The 16,355-nt window shown below is 41.2% G+C and overlaps 1 protein-coding gene across 1 annotated transcript in view; it reads left to right on the forward strand.

The window, feature by feature from the left end:
- ATRN (attractin) overlaps positions 1-16,355 on the forward strand; it is a 147,024-nt gene that overhangs the window by 96,018 nt on the left and 34,651 nt on the right. Inside the window, exon 25 of the mRNA XM_085059314.1 lies at positions 8,975-9,036. Within this exon, the coding sequence (XP_084915440.1) occupies positions 8,975-9,036 (62 nt within the window). The remainder of the gene's footprint in view (positions 1-8,974; positions 9,037-16,355) is intronic.

Here is a 16,355-nt window from a genome sequence, read left to right on the forward strand (position 1 = left end):
GCACCATCCAACTTCCCACACCTGGACCCAAAGTATCAATAAATCACATTAATATTTTGAATGAGGATTGAAGTAAATACCATCGATTGATTTGTCACTCCAGTATTTTACTTTTATTCTTCATGACAAAATGGTGAATTACATGTTCCAGAAATCTTTTAGTGATAGACAGTGACTACCTGACCTTTTTAATGCAAATATAAGAGCTTTTAGAGAGGTTGTTCGTTTCGCCCTACCCAGCATGATTATTTTTTTTCACGTTAAGATTTCTTGAACACCAAATCATAGCCAAGGCTCTCCAAAAAAAAAATCTGTGATGAATAAAACAGCCCAGCCCTATGATTCTGACTTCATGGCTCTTTAACACTGATCCTGAAGCTATGTAGTTTGTTTAAAGTAAATTTCGGGTGTTTTAATTACTGCCACTTCAGGTCAAGACATCACACCAGGTTTGAGACAACTTGTGGCTTCAGTATTGTGTAATAATTTGAGAATGCTTTCATTCAGAGGTATTTTAATTTGGTTATTTACATAAATATATCTTTAGTTTGGTGTTGGAACTAGATAATCTTTAAGATCCCTTCCAATACAAACCATTTTATGATTCTATATGTAATATGTATAAATATTTATACACTTATTTTACTTTACACTTTCTTTTATTAAAGATGAAAAATCCTTAAAATTTCTGTAGAGATTCCTGCAGCTGGCATACTGCAGAGTTTTTTGCTACAGGTTGATAAACATGTTAAATTTCTCATCCGATATGATCCTTAGAATTGAAGGCCTCCTGAATTCTTCTTTTCCACATTAATACCACAGCAGCTCTGAACACTGTCTTGCATTTATTCCCCTGTTTTGCCTGGTCAGAAATGATCCAAGACAGAAGGTTTTGCCTGTTTCCATCTGTCAGCTTTTTTTGAAGCCTAAAAAAATAAACTTGCAAATACGTCTTTGGCTGTTTTTCTTTTTATTCTTGATTCCTTTTTGTGTACTTACATCACCAGCTCTTTAGGGAAACAACTTTTTTTCCTTTTAAGCTCAGAAGACCGTAAAGCTCATTTTTACTGGACTTTGAGGATCTGAGTGAGAGTTTGAGCTGTTAGGTGCTAAAGTTTTAATTTTTTCTGTGCTGAAACTCTCCAGAAATAGTTGGGATGCTGCCGAATGTAACTGAGCCTGCATGCAGATGGTGTCAGAGCTCTGCTTGGCACAAAGCTAGGGAAAAGGATCCTTCCCAAATGCAGTGGATCCTTCCTGAATGTAGTGGGATCCTTCCTGAATGCAGTGGGATCCTTCCCATATGCAGTGGGATCCTTCTCAAATGCATCCACCCAAGCGGCTGGGACTGGAGGGAGGTGCTTGAGGCCCTGGAGCTCAGAGGATTGGAGTGTTTTCCTGCTGGTGACTTGCTTTCTCAAGATTTAGGATCTTTATTTTTGACCACTTTTTCCAAGTACCTCAGAGATTCCTTGTCTCCAGAACACTTGTTGCAGTTGCAGGATCACAGAATCATTTATGTTGGAAAACACTCTAAGACCATTGAGTTCAACTGTTCTGCCACCACTGAGCCTTGTGTGCCACATCCACAGGGCTTTAAATCCTTACAGGGATGGGCACTCCATCACTGCCCTGGGCAGCTCTGCCAGGGCTGGACAGCCCTTTTGCTGTTTTCCCCAAAATCCACCCTGGGCCTCCCCTGGCCCAGCCTGAGGCTGTTCCCTCTCCTCCTGTCCCTGTTCCCTGGAGCACAGCCTGACCCCCCTGGCTGTCACCTCCTGGCAGCAGTTGTGCAGAGCCACAAGGTCCCCCTGAGCCTCCTTTGCTCCAGGCTCAGCTCCTTTCCCAGCTCCCTCAGCCTCTACTGGGGCTCCAGAACCTTCCCAGCTCCATTCCCTTCCCTGGACACCTCCAGCCTTTCAATGTTTTTCTTGCTGGGAGTGGCCCAAAAGAAGAGCTGAGAAGTTCAGAGAATTCAGAAGAATTCAGGAGAATTCACTGAGGATTCACAAGAACTGAGTTTTTCTGGCCCTGCTTTGGCTTTTTTTGGGACACGTTGCTGTCACACAGAGGTGTTCAGGGTCTGAACTGCATTTGCTGTTTCAATTACAGGACTTTCCAGAATTTTATTTCCTAGTGCACTTTAAATTTAGATGAGCATCACCATTCAGCCCCCGGCTGTTTATTGAACAAATATTTCTCATTTGTCAGATTTGTGTGATAATTTCTGGGATGCAGGGAAATTTGGGACCACATCTTAAGTACTATTTTTAATTTAGAGACAGTCATGCCTGTGTTTGCTCTGCACAACATCAGAGAGTTCACATAGGGAGACAAAACACGTATAATTGGCATTTCTGAGCCAAGTGCTGACTGCAGCCAATTAGCTGAGAAGTGACAATTTGTGACTACTGCAGGAAGGCAGCACAGTGTTGGAATATAAATCGATTTTCATCTCAGAACAAGTTCAGAAGCGAACCAGGTTTTATATTTGCACAGTAGCAAGTGTTTGTGCCATAAAGCCCAATGGCTCAGTTAATATTGCAGCAGGTGAGGTGTAAGTCATTCATCTCTTTCATCCTTTATGCAGAAGCAGGGCGACTCAGAGTAGTAGGTGTGAAAATCAAATTTGAGTGAAGATTTTATTTTTGCTGCTTATAGCATGCAAGTATGAGCATGAAAACCTCTTGAGCTGTATCAAGTTCTCTCTGATTTGGAGAAAGATGGATTTGATGGGTGAACTGTTCAGTAGATGAGTTGATGCAGGGGTGGCCATGGAGGTGCTCCAGCTGTGCTCTGGAGACAGAAGGGGAGCTGGGGATGTTCAGCCTGGAGAAGAGAAGGTTCCAGGGAGACCTTAGAGCTCCTTCCAGTGTTGTTCTGATGTCCACACCTGCAGCATCAGGTGTACTACAAATTCTCTGGAATCTCCCACCTCCAAGTCATGCTCCACTCCAACTTGTGTGTCAGAGTTTTTCAAGTTACAATTAACTCCTGTTAAGACCCTTCCTTCTCTGAAACCTGAGGTTTAACTTTCTATCTAGAGAGTCTCTCCATGTGGATCAGGTTAAATTTTCTTCCGAATCTCCAAATTTGGGTGCAGTTTTGCCATTCATTTAAAATAGAGATCTGTGGTGCCTCTGAAAGAGAATGTACTGCTGCTTCCGTGGTGTGATTGGGGTGTGGATTCGCCCAAAAGCTGTTGGATGGGGCTTGGAGCTACCTGGTCTACTGGCAGGTGTCCCTGTCCATGGTAGGAGGTTGAAATGAGATGGTCTTTAAGGTCCCTTCCACCCCAGCCCATTCTGTGATTCTGGAGCAGCAGCTGGAAGCCAGGTGAGATGTCCCAGTGCAGCTGCAATAGCTTTTACCCCTCTTTAGGCAACAAATGGAGCTTCTAGTCCATCCATGAAATCAAGGGCAAGGATACACCAGGGAAATTTAAACTATCTAAATGTAGAGGTCTACAAATAGATTTCTTTGTGTGCCTCAGTGTTTGTGGTTCTCTTATGGAGCTGGTCAGGTAATCATTTTTTAGGCACCTGCCTTGGTCAACTGAATCTCAGATGAGGTTTCCATTGTGTGTAAAGGGCTGATAGGAATACTGCTGTGATCCTGGATTTGAATGTCTTAATCTGGGCCCAGATCCTATAAATCATCTGTAGAGGTGAACAAATGCTCTCTTCTGGAAAGTGTTCCTTGGAACTGACATTGTTGAGATGATTTAAGAGCTACCTTCCTACAAAAGGCTCATCCCAGGTTGCTGCTGTCTTTGCCCATCCCTCAGTGGGCAGGGTCAGCTCCACAGTCACAGCTTCTGAAGGGTGTTTTTGAAGGGTGTTTTGCCCTTCATGGCTGTGATTAGCTGTCTGCTGCCTTAACGACTTCCATGGCTAGTTGAAGATGTTTACAGGACCCAGGAAGCAGCAGCATGTGGCAGAACTGAGACCATGTTCAGGTGGTGGAGCTGTATTGCCATGTTGGCTCATTCTTCCCTGAAAGCTCACCGCCAGGGCTCTTAGAGTTGGCTCACTGCTGCTCTGGAGTGGAGAGCACCAAGATCAACATGGATTTTGGCCATGTGTGTCATTAGAGCACATTGTGTTTGTGCTTAAAGGAGAACTGGAACAGGGAATGATGATACTCTTGAGCAGAAGAGAAGCTTTCCCCCCAGCATTATCCTAGAGGGCAAAATGAATGTTTTGATGACTTTGGCATCACTCAAGAATACTTAAACCCCCTTGTTTTCCAGCAGGTGCTTTGATGAAGGCACAGGCACTCAGCATTCAGGCCATGGCGTCCAGTTAGCATTGTCTGTATTCTCCAAGGTCAGATTGAATCCTTGCCTCTAACCATAGGAAAAAAGAGACAAGACAGTAGAGTTTTGGGGAAGAAATAGAGGAAGATGTGCATAAATGTCACCTGCAGCTTATTTGGCTCATGGCTTTCTCTCCCTGGAAGCCTGTGGAGCTCCCAGCCTTCTGCTTTTCCCTGCTGCTTTTTGTTTGTTAACTTTGGTGCTGCTGCTAAATTGAAATGAAAAGCAAAAAGCAGCCCAAAAATCTCTAAATTTCTGTGTGGTCCTGTAGACTTTCCAACCTCAAGTGCTGTAGCATTCTCCCACCTGCCAGGTGGGGTTAATGGATGTAGCAGTAGGACCTTTTGATACCTTCTGGATTCACAGCAAGCTCTGAGCTCCAGGAGCCACTTTCACATTGCACCGTCTCTGCTGGTCCTCTCTGGTTTCAGAAGTTAATTAGACTTTTATTTTTCTTTTTTACACAGTTGTGTTCTAGGAGCATGTCCTGTGCAAAATATGATTTTTAATTTCTCTTTTTTCTCATCCCTAATATGAAATAGGGATGAAAAGGAAGGCACCACTGGTGGGAATTTAGTCACTTCATATAGCTGTGAAGGAAGATAGAAATATAATGCATCAATAATCCCGAGTTGTTACCAAGATAAAAAAGTTGCAGAAACACTATTTTCTGTGCTTGTCCATGTTTTCTCAAGTGTTTAGACACCCAAAATGTACCAAATTATGGTATGAAATTGCTATACCTGCAATATTCTTTGATACATTCACAGAATTCCAGATTCGTTTGGGTGAAAAATTAAATTAAAGCCCATCCAGTTCCACTCTGGCACTGGAAGATCTCCTCAGAGCCTTCTCCAACAATCCCAACTCTCTCATTAGCAGTTCTTCCGTTAATTTTAGATTAGGGGTGCTAATATTATGCATAATATTGGAAATCGTTTGAGTTTGGGGAGTTTGTCCTGATCCCATTGTGGTGAATAGTTTGGCTTCCTCTATAATATCACTAACTTCTAGCACAAGTGGAAGGAGTTATGCTGTGATGAATTACCTGTACATCTGTTTATTATTGTTATATGAGAAGAGTTACTCAAATTTGGTTCTTGCTGGATTTAGCACAAAATTCATACATAATTTTTTATTTGGTTGGGGACTGATTTTTCTTTGTGGTATGTGAAACTCAAGTTGCTTTTAATGAGTTCAGAGCACTTGTGGATCACAAGAATAGAGGTTTAAGTAATTTTAGGTATTGTTGCATGTACAGGTTTAAGGTGAACTTAGGTATTAGTTCACCTACTTTTGCACAAAATCGTTGCCTCAAAATTATATACATCTTGAAGAACAAACTGTGCAAACCAAATCCTGATATGTATTTGTCCTAATTTGTGTTTCAAAATTCCTGTCAGTCACAGGCTGTAGTTTAGCTCCAGCAATATTCTGAGTTTGAAATACCAGCTGTTACTGAAATGTCAGTTGGGTTCAAATACACTTTTCCTTTGCTTATATTATTTTGTGGCCAAATAATTTTCCATTAACTCCTTTGAAATGTGTGTGTACTGATTTCAAAACCAGTGCAATTTTTTGATGTTGGCTGGTTAGAAGAAGCCAAATTTTCTTCTTGGCTTCATATTTTATGCTAATCTAATGATAAAAAATGTAAAGCTCTTCATTACACATTTTTGTTAGTCCATACAGCCAGCTATTTCTGGTGCTCTGGAAAGCAGGTGGATTTTTTTGATACTTCAAATGATGTGGCAATAGGAAAATTGGTAGATGATTGTGCCCTCCAAAGTACCTTTTCAGATAAGATAAGCACAAGCTTCATAATATTCTTTGGAATTAACATAATTAAGTATCTGGTTTTAGCTACCTAAGGGTGCTGTGTTATTTTATACAAGGTATAAAACTTCCTTAAATGATGTGTGTGGCTTGGGAAGAGTCAGGTGGCTGCTCCATGGAAAAAGGAAGGGCATGCTGGGTGACAGTGGCTGAGGGTGACTCCAGCTGTGCCCAGGCAGAGGTTTAAGTTGAAGATTAGGGAACATTTCTTCCTGGGAAGGGCTGTCCAGCCCTGGCTGGAGTCCCCAGTCCAATCCTCCCCTGGAGGGATTTCAGAGCACTGTGGATGTGGCACTTGGGGACATGGGGCAGTGGTGACCTGGGCAGTGCTGGGGGCACATTGGACTCGATGGTCTCAGAGCCTAAACCTAAACAATTCTGGGATTCTTTGATAGGAAAGTGGTGGTGTGATTTTGCAGCTGAGCTGAGGTTCTGCCCTGTACCTGCAGGAGGCTTTCCAGCTCCCCAGCTTGAGCTACACAGAGCTTTCCTGCAGTTAAACTGCTTCATCCTTTGGTACAAAATGAGTTTTTTGAGAATGGATAAATGAATCTTCTACCGTCAGTTAAACTTAATTAAAAATCCGGACTGCTAAGAAATTGGTGCCATATTTTTCGTGGAGCCAGAATGAACAGCCTACTTTCAACAGCTATTTCCAACCAAACTTTCAATGTAACTGAATTAATTAAGTCCTGGGAACAGATTATATTAGGGGAAATTAAGCCCTAAGTAAGCAAACCATTAACAATTATGAGACCAAATTGCCTGTGACACAGATTGGTCAGGTTTGGTGGCACAAAGTATTTTCAGCTTGTGAGGAATAAATTGTAGAAACAACCTGGGTTTTTTTTAATCCATGTGTGAGGTACAGGTCCTCAGTTGGGATTTACAGGAGAAGAACTCCAACAGGTAGAGAAAAGAATCACCACTGGTAAAGCATTTTTAAGGCTTTTGGGTGAAATAAACATAAATCTTCCTTTCTAATTTTTTTTTTTAATTTTGTTTGGTTTTGGTTTTTGTTTTATTTGTTTCCTGCAATTGTTATTTAAAAATGAAAAGCACTTCTCTGCTAAGAGTTTCATTAGTCTTTCATAGAATCTCTCTTATTTTAAAATTAACAGATTTTTGTTTCTTCTGATGGGAGCAAGTTTTGGTTTCCATCACAGAAACTGATCCTGATGGTCATCCACAGAGAACTGACCCGTTGATGATTCCTTTGTGCTTTTAATTTTGTTTTTCTACTAAAGGATTGTTGATACATAACAAGGGCTTTATTTTGAAATGCATCTCTTATAGGCATTCAGCATCATGGTTATTCTCAGAAATAATAAGAAAAGTAATTATTTTTATACTGGCCATGTTACATGTTTGTGTTTTGGGATGTGATGTTTTAGTAAGGGTTATCTTTGCCTTAAAGACATTCCAGAATATTATCCAGAATATCCATTTATGCAAATATTATACCACCTTAGTTATGAGGCACTGATTTTTTACATAAAAAGTGAAATCTTGCTCACTGTCTTTTTATAATCAGAAAACTATTGTGAAGTTTCCTTCAGAAGCAAAAGTCAACAAGAAACTCTGTGTTTTTTTGCGTTTTGTAGGCAGGACTATTGCGGTTGCAGCATCTGGTGTGCAGGTTTGGAGTTCACTTTCCAGCCACACAGTGGTTGTGCACTGCAAAGGAACTTTCAACTTCAAAATATTTCAATATATTTAGAAGAAAACTATTTGGGGCAGCTCCTGTACCAAGTTACAATGGATATTTAAAGCAAATATAATCATAGAAAGTGTTCCAGAACAACAGAAATCCAAGCAATTACTCACTTTACACATATTCATGAATTTTGGGATGAGGCTATTGCTGGGAGGAGGGATTTATTTTTATGCTAATGTTACCATAAGTACTGTTTATTAAGGGAAAAAACCAACAAATTATGTCAGAAATGGATTTAATATCCACAAAAAGCTTTTGTCAGTGCTTTTGTCAGTCAGATTTCACTTTAATTCTGAAATAAATTCTGTTGCTTCATGAAAGAGTTAATACCCAGTTGTGGAGCTGAGAGATTGATAGGCAGAGGAAATAGGAGGTACCTGGAAAGAACTTCTGATTCCTAATATTGCACAAGTTGCTTTTCTCTTGGCTCGCCTCCCCTCCACTTTGTTATTTTACCCAGGCTCCCTAATCTTCCCTTTTGCCTCTAACCACCTCCCAGTTTCCTGTTAGCCTCTTCCCTCTGGTTTTTGTCCCAAATATTCCGTTGTTTTTCCCTTCTCTCTGCTGTTGGATTGCAGGGCAGTGAGCTAAGATGAATGCCATAGCTGTTTTCACAGTATCTATCATCTTCTGTGTTTCGTGCCTCTTTGCAGCTCTTGGTGTAAGTTCCTTTTTCAAGGAGATTTTGTTGTCTGGATATTGTTTGAAATATAAATACTGAATTTTGGGTTTCTGTGTAAACAATAATTAAAGATTTTCACTTCTAATTAAAGATTATTTGCAGCTCTGTGAAACCTCTGTTGTAAGTTTTTGAAGCAGTGTTTTCTTCAATGTGCACTGAAAAATGTTCCTTGGAACATGGCAGGGAGAGATAGTTACTTGTTCAGCTTCATTTTTGGGATATATGTTTTCAAAACAGTATGGAGTTATAATTTATTCACTTTCCCCTCAGAATATTTCTGTTCTTTTTCAAAAACTGTGTTCAAAAAGTACGAATTGATCTGAGTAAAGATGCTTTTGTCATTTTTAACCTGTTTAAAATATCTTGAAATACGAATTTTTTTTCCAGTAAGTAACAGAAAGCATTTGCTTTTCTTTTGCAGATAGCATTCTCACAGCACAGCAACTTCATGGACCTGGTGCAGTTCTTTGTGACATTTTTCAGGTACTTTTCATTTAAGACATCTAAATGTTTCTTCTTTAGGTTTTGGGCTTCATTGTTTGGGTTCTTTTTGGTTTGTTTTTTGACTTAAACATCCTGCTTACAGCACAACCTGAAAAATGGAACTCTTCTGTTTAAAATATTTAATTAGGAATTATGTTACAAAAATTAATTGTCTGCCCATTCTTTGCCAATGCATCTTGTCCTGTGCATGCAGGGAAAGGGAGGATGGGGCTGGGAGAGGCTTTTGGAAAAGGAGAAGTTCCTTTTGAGATGATACAGAAAACACTGATTTCCCACATCATACAGATAATGTGTGACTTATTGCAGATTTTCACACCTCGTCAGACACCAGTCATAAATTAGGGAAGTTATTCTGCAAAGAGTTAAGTCTGGAGTAATTGCCAACTCTTTAGGTACCACCTTTTGATTTTAAACTGAACCCTGAAAGTGTGCCAAGTTAAATACAAACATATGTTACAGTACAATAGAAGCCAAATACTTCTGGTTTTTTTACACTACCTTAGGTTTGTTTCTTAGTGTAAAGTGAACTCAAGATTCCCTTGGAGCAGGAACCAACAGAAGCCATTTCAATACTTGTTTCCTCTTCTGTCCTCCAAAAAACACAGCCCTACCAAAGCGGTGAAACACTTCCCAAAGCACTGCAGCCACTCTTCAAGGCTTCAAAATCCAGCATGTTGGCCTCTGGTTTAGGGACTGTTAATACTGCAGAAGTATAAGCCAATACTTGATCGATAAGAAGTCCTTCAGGAGGGATTGACATGGAGTAAACACTACTGCAGATATTACAACATGTTCTAAAGTAGGCAATATTATGCCTGGTATAAAATGAGCAGTGGGAATAATATCTTGCTTTAGATTTCACACTAAATTTAATTAAGGCAAGAAGCTCCAGACAGATCCATCAGACAAGTGGTTTATGTGGAACTTTCAGGGAGCAGAATCTGCTTTAGTACAGTCCCTGGGAAACAGAGCAGTTTGAACCACTGCCTTCCTGCAAATGGAACCAAGTAAGTGGTTACTCCTGGCTCAGACTTAAGCATTTGTTTTGCTGAGTTAATCACAGTCAAGGTCTTCCTTAAAAATCTTTGTGGCAGGGTAATTGCTTATTAGGAAAATGAATAGGGAAGCAGTTGGTTCCTTAGTTCTTTCCTAATGGTATAAGATAAATCTGCACTACAAAAACTGTCCATTAGTACTTCACAGACCCAGCTACATCTGCATATGAGGCTTTAAATGCCTCAGTATGAGAGATTGCTCCAGATTAATTATTTGAAGAGAAGCTGTGGCTGCCCCTGGATTCCTGGAAGTGTCCAAGGCTAGGTTGGACAGAGCTTGGAGCAACTTGGGATAGTGGAAGGTGTCCCTGCCCATGGCAGGGGTTGGAATGAGAAGGTCTTCAAGGATCCTTCCAACTCCAATCCTTCCATGATTCCAACCCCAGTGTAAAGCAGAAGATAAGTGCATTATGTGTCTCAATGAGCACATGCAGCTGAACATACATGTCCAAAAGTTGCAAGTTGAAGAGTTACCAGTGATTTTCCTTTCCTCCATCACATGGATTTCCTTGAGAAGTAATGTTGCAATATTATTTAACATCCTAAAAAGCCAGAGGAATAAGAATGTATGGATTTGGGAGAAGACAGTTTATAGGTGTTTTCCAATTAAGCACTTAAAATGTGTGAGAAATTCTTTGATTTTCCACTTCTCCTAAGCTGCTCTCCAAGTGTTTTATTTCACAGTCACTATAACTCCTTAATTAACCAGTGGATTAAAACAGTGTGATTCATCTCACTGGGTGTAGGGGAAACTATTGAAACGTTTGCATTTTTTAATGCTCTAGGGCACATTTCATAATTACTGTTGGATCCAAGGCAGACCATAAATAAGTAATATCTGAGAGCCCCCTGTGCTGTTAATGAGCAAGACTTGGCTGAGAATTTTCTCCCTAAAATAGAGCAAAGAAAATGCTTTGTGAAAACCTAAAACCAGTTGGTAACACTAACACCAAACTCAAAAACTGGGATATGTATCACTTTCTTAGGTGTAAGGGAGACATAAAGAGATGTTGTTCTGGAAACAGATGTTTAGTGACTTTCTGTGTGCATATTTAAGGGTGTTGCTTTATTTTGCTATTCTGCAGGAAATGCAGGAGTTGCCTAGAGAAGCTGTGGCTGACCCATCCCTGGAAGGGTCCAAGGCCAGGTTGGACAGGGCTTGGAGCAGCCTGGGACATTGGAAGGGGGGTTGGAACTAGGGGATTTTTAAGATCCCTCCTGACTCAAACCATTCTGTGATTCTATGAATTTGGGAAATCTTTCTGAGCTGGAGGTATTGTGGCACATTTCCATATTCTAGAAGCCACTTCCTCCCCTTGGTTGTAACCCCATACTAACTGTGCTCTTCTGCTGTGCACCTGGAGGCATCAACTGTGTCTTGAGCTGTGTGGAGAACCTGAGAGGGAAATGGGGGATTTTCAGTTTCATTGCTGACATTTGAGATGATTTAGGTCAAACCAGTCCTTACAGCAGGAAAGCTGGATTGCCAAACTCCAATGCTGCTGAGTGTCTGTGATATCCCAGGCTGGGCTGCCTGTGAGAAGCACAGTGGTATGGAGAAGCAGGAAGCTGGTCATTCAAACAACACCAGACAGTGTGGAGCAGGACAGAGGGTTGGTTTCCATTTCATTGGAGCTGGCTGCTGTGCTCAGAGGGCTGTGCCTCACAGTTAGAGGTGCTGTTGGACTCTTTGGAGCTCCTTCTGGATTCGGAGTTCAGCACCAAGCCAGGCAGGCTGTGTGTTACCCTTAATTTGTACGACATTAATGTTTTATTTTAAGCTAAGAAAATGTCAGTGGATAAAGGTTGGGTAGAACAGTGAAGTTCCAAGGTCATTAATATTGCATTAGAATCAGAGCCAGAGGAGAAATTATATTCCAAGCATTGTTAACCTTTGCAAAGCTAATGAATTGCAAGTAAACTGGGTTTTCTCTTTCCTTCTCTCTGCATTTCGTAACACAGCTCTTTAATTTACAGATTGTGCAGTTGTCTTTCAGCACACAGTTTGAGCTATTTTGACAATTTCTAGTGAATGTTTTTAATTCACATCCGTGCTTTCTTATCTTTCAAAAAATCTGTCTACCAGCACACCTATCTATCACAGGTATTTATCACCAGTGTACCTTTATGTACAGAAGATGTAATAATATTTGTGGCCTTGTAAGCACATATCCCAATAATCCTTATCCCCTTTTTCTTTCCCCCTTTTTCTTTCTCTTCCCTTCTTCCCTTCTTCACCTTCCCCTTCCCCTTTGCCTTCTCCTTCCCCTTTCTGCATCTCTCTGTCCTCTGTGCAGCTCTGTTGATCAGTTCTGTCGTGATTTATAAGGAGTACTAAGACAGATTTGAATGGAATAAGGATGTGGAAGCACAAGAAACAGCAGGACAGGAGTTGGAGGCATGGCTTGTGTTGTCACCTCTGCCTTTCCTTGTCCTGGTGTAGCAGCACTGAGAGGCTCAAATGAGGATGTGGGGGCATTGGCTATCAGTTTGGCCTAAAAGGTCAGAAATGTGAGGGGAACAAAGCTGAACCCAAAAAGCTGTTGGGACCTACAGGGTATCAAAGATCTATAAGCCCTCTAAACCAGGTTTGTTTGTCTCTGGATTTCCCTCCTGGAAAGAAGGGAGGAGATGTGGTGAGGACCTGAGAAGCAGCACGTCTTGTCCTGTCTGTGGGACACAAGTGATGTCACCCAGACCAGCTCCCAGTACACTGGGCATTTGTGAGGGTGAGGATGTGAATAGTATAATCGATTTTTCTCTGAGGTTTAGTTAAATATAATCAAGTGCAGCCTAGAGAACAGTCCAGGGAGACCTTGCTGGGATCTCTACATACTTAAAAGGAGATTTGATGGAAGATGGAGACAGACATTAAGTGGGGCCTGCAGTGGTGCAACAAAGAGTGATGACTTTAAATTAAAAGAGGGTCTATTAAGACTAGATTAGGGAAGAAATTTTTTTATGGTGAGGGTGGTGAAACACTGGACTAGGCTTCCCAGAGAGGTGGCGAATAGCCCATGCCTTGAAACATTCCAGTGCAGGTTGGACAGTGCTCTGAGCAACCTGGTCTAGTTGAAGGTGTTCCTGCTCACGGCAGAGGGGTTGGACTAGATGACCTTTTAACATCACTCCAAGCCAAGTCATTCCATGATTCTGTTCTGTGATCTCATCCTGAGCTTTCTTACACTGATTTACTGTATACCTCTGGTGTCTTCTACTGCACTTCTCTTCTGGGTTCTCACATGCACAGTTCATCTCGTTTCTTGCCTCCTGTTTGTCTTGTCTTCATTATCTGTCCTTGAAACGTCCTTGTCAGGGAGTCCAGTGTCTGGTCTAGTCCAGTGGAAGGTGTCCCTTCCCATGGCAGGGTTGTTGAAACTGGATATAAGGTCCCTTCTAGCCCCAACCAGTGTGTGATTCCTTGATCCACACTGACTCTTGTGTCCCACCATAGCCTTACAATGACTGTGAGAGAAATGGGTATTATTTCACAAATGGAACAAAATCTGCCAGTTTAGTGTTTCCATGGTGGCACATCAAACCTTGTGTGCCTCTTTTGGGGTCTGAATATCAAATGGAAATGGTGTAATTTTGGTTTGATACAAATAATTGGAGTTGTTCCTCAGAAAAGCTTGAGAGAGAGCGCTCTTTGTTCACTACAAGACTCAGGCAGATGGTTTTATGTGCAGTATATTGTTTTTCCTGACTATAAGTATTTTCCTGGTGTTTTCATTAAGTGGGAATGGCCTTCTGCAATAATTCAAATCTGGAGTTATGCTGCAGATATTTTACTTACTCTTGTTGCTTATTAAATAATTTTTTACTGCAGCAGAAATGGCATTACTAGGTATGTGCTTAAAATACAGTCTGAGTTCCTTTCCTTTCTTTTTTTAGGAAAAGGAAGAGCTTAGAAATATCTTTACAGAATTTCTAGCAAAATAGAGATTAACAGTTCAGCATCAAAGATTTCCTTCTTTCCAAGTTGTTCTTAGCACTCTTTACTTCATCCTCCGTAATCATAGAATAGAATCATACAATCATCTAGGAAAAGCCCTCTGATATCATCGAGTTCAAGCACTCCCCCAGCATTGCCAGGGCCACCCATTCCCCATGTCCCCAAGTGCCACATCCACACAGCTTTTGAATCCCTCAAGGGATGGACACTCCACCCCTGCCCTGGGCAGCTGTGCCAGGCTAGATAACCCTATCCGTGAAGGAATTTCCCCAAATCCACCCTGAGCCTCCCCTGGCTCAGCCTGAGGCTGTTCCCTCTCCTCCTGTCCCTGTTCCCTGGAGCACAGCCTGACCCCCTGGCTGTCCCCTCCTGGCAGCAGTTGTGCAGAGCCACAAGGTCCCCCTGAGCCTCCTTTGCTCCAGGCTCAGCTCCTTTCCCAGCTCCCTCAGTGCACCTCATCAGACTTGTATTCCTGGTTTTGGCTGGGATAGAGTTAATTTCTTCTCAGGAGCTGTTCTAGTGCTGTGTTTTGGGTTCAGAATGAGAGTAATGTTGATAATACACTGATGGTTTGGGTTTTGCTAACTTGTGTTTCTCAGAAGTTTGTTGGATTTTTTTTTCTCCTGTTCTGCCAGTGAGAAGTTACTCAAACTGGTATGGATCATAGCTGGCACAGGTGACCCCAACTGGCCAAATGGATATTCCACAGCACAACACATCATGCCCAGTGTATATATAAACTGGGGGAGTTACCTTGAAGGGTCTGCTCTGGGAAGTGGGGCTGGCATGGGTCAGCAGGTGGTGAGCAATTACATTGTGCATCAGTTGTGTTTTTTCAGGGTTTTTTCTTTCTCTTTTTAAATTATTATTATTAGCCATTGTTATTAAATTTTAATTTGTTTTCAATTGTTAAACTGTTCTTTCAACCTACAAATTTCACTTTTGATTGTCCTCCCCATCCCACCAGTGTGACTGACAAGAGGGTTGAGTGGCCTTGTGGTGCTTAATTTCCACCTGGCCTTAACCCATGCCCCCTCTGCTCCAGACCCTTTCCTGTCTCCATTGCCCTTCACTGCCACAGCTCTGGTGAATTGTGGCTTTGAACCTTGTGCCATCTTCAGCAGGAAGATGAGCTCAGGAATCTCTCGATGGACCTTGCAGGCAGCTGTTTGGCAAAGCCCAACCATTCAAACTCCCTGCATATTATGTACTTGTTCCAATTATTTCAAGGTTTAATGCATTCAGGGCTTTAAAATGTGTCCTGTAACTCTCCAGCATATTAAAATTTACTTGTAAATAGCACTTCAGTAGCTTCCAATTCATCAAAATAATTTGGGCTGTTTTTCTAGTAATCATGGCAGTGCTTTCTGAAATTATTAAGTGACCTGTATATGTTAAAGCACATTAGCAGTGAGGCTGCTGTACATTTTGGTGTTTAAAGCTGCCATTTTTTACTAGCAATTCTGATGTGGATAAACATTTCACGAGAGTTTAATAATTGGGCCCTAATACACCAGATGGATTTTCTTCTCCCCTCCTGAGAATGCATCATAGTAAAGTGCTGATGGAGTTCTCCAGACATTTAAAAATGAAAGTGGACTTGCTTGAAAAGCTTTAAGGATACTGGGAGTGGAGAGAATAATCCTTCTGTGGTGAAAAGGAGATTAAAGTCCAGAATAAAACCAGACAGTGTGTTAAAGTTCAGATTTTTGTGTGAGTGTGGGAATACCTTGTGGTATAACAACCACTGAAGGCTGATCAATTAAGGTTTCATGCATGTGTTGAGGCCAATGGAGGAGAGATTATTTATAACCACATTGCTCATTTATTGTACTTAAATAATCTAATGAATAATTAAGAATGAATTAATAAAGCTATTTGCCAAATAGAATATCGTTCATAAAATTTAAATGTATCTCCTCCCTGCATTGCAGTATTTATGCTGTGTAAGCATAAACTTTTATAACTTAAAAATTAAGTTATAACTGTATAGGCCAATGGAAGCTCTAATTGGTAGAACCTGACCTAAATGGAATCACGTTCAAATTTCCCTGGGATGAAAAACTCTCCAGGGGTCCTAGATGGCTCTTGATGGTTCTTTTTCCCTCCAGTCTGGTTTCACACCTGAGTTTGCTGGTTTCCTTTTATTCTGTTGGAAAAAAATTAACTGGTCTCAAGCTGGACTTGTCCCAGGCCACAGGAAAATGGAAATCCAACACTGATAGAATCACAGAATAGTTTGGGTTGGAAGGGAAGTTACAGATCCATCTTGTTTCACCCTCCTGCCA

Source organism: Lichenostomus cassidix, chromosome 4 (assembly GCF_008360975.1).
Source record: "Lichenostomus cassidix isolate B80296 chromosome 4, HeHo_3.0, whole genome shotgun sequence".
Taxonomy (NCBI): Eukaryota; Metazoa; Chordata; class Aves; order Passeriformes; family Meliphagidae; genus Lichenostomus; species Lichenostomus cassidix.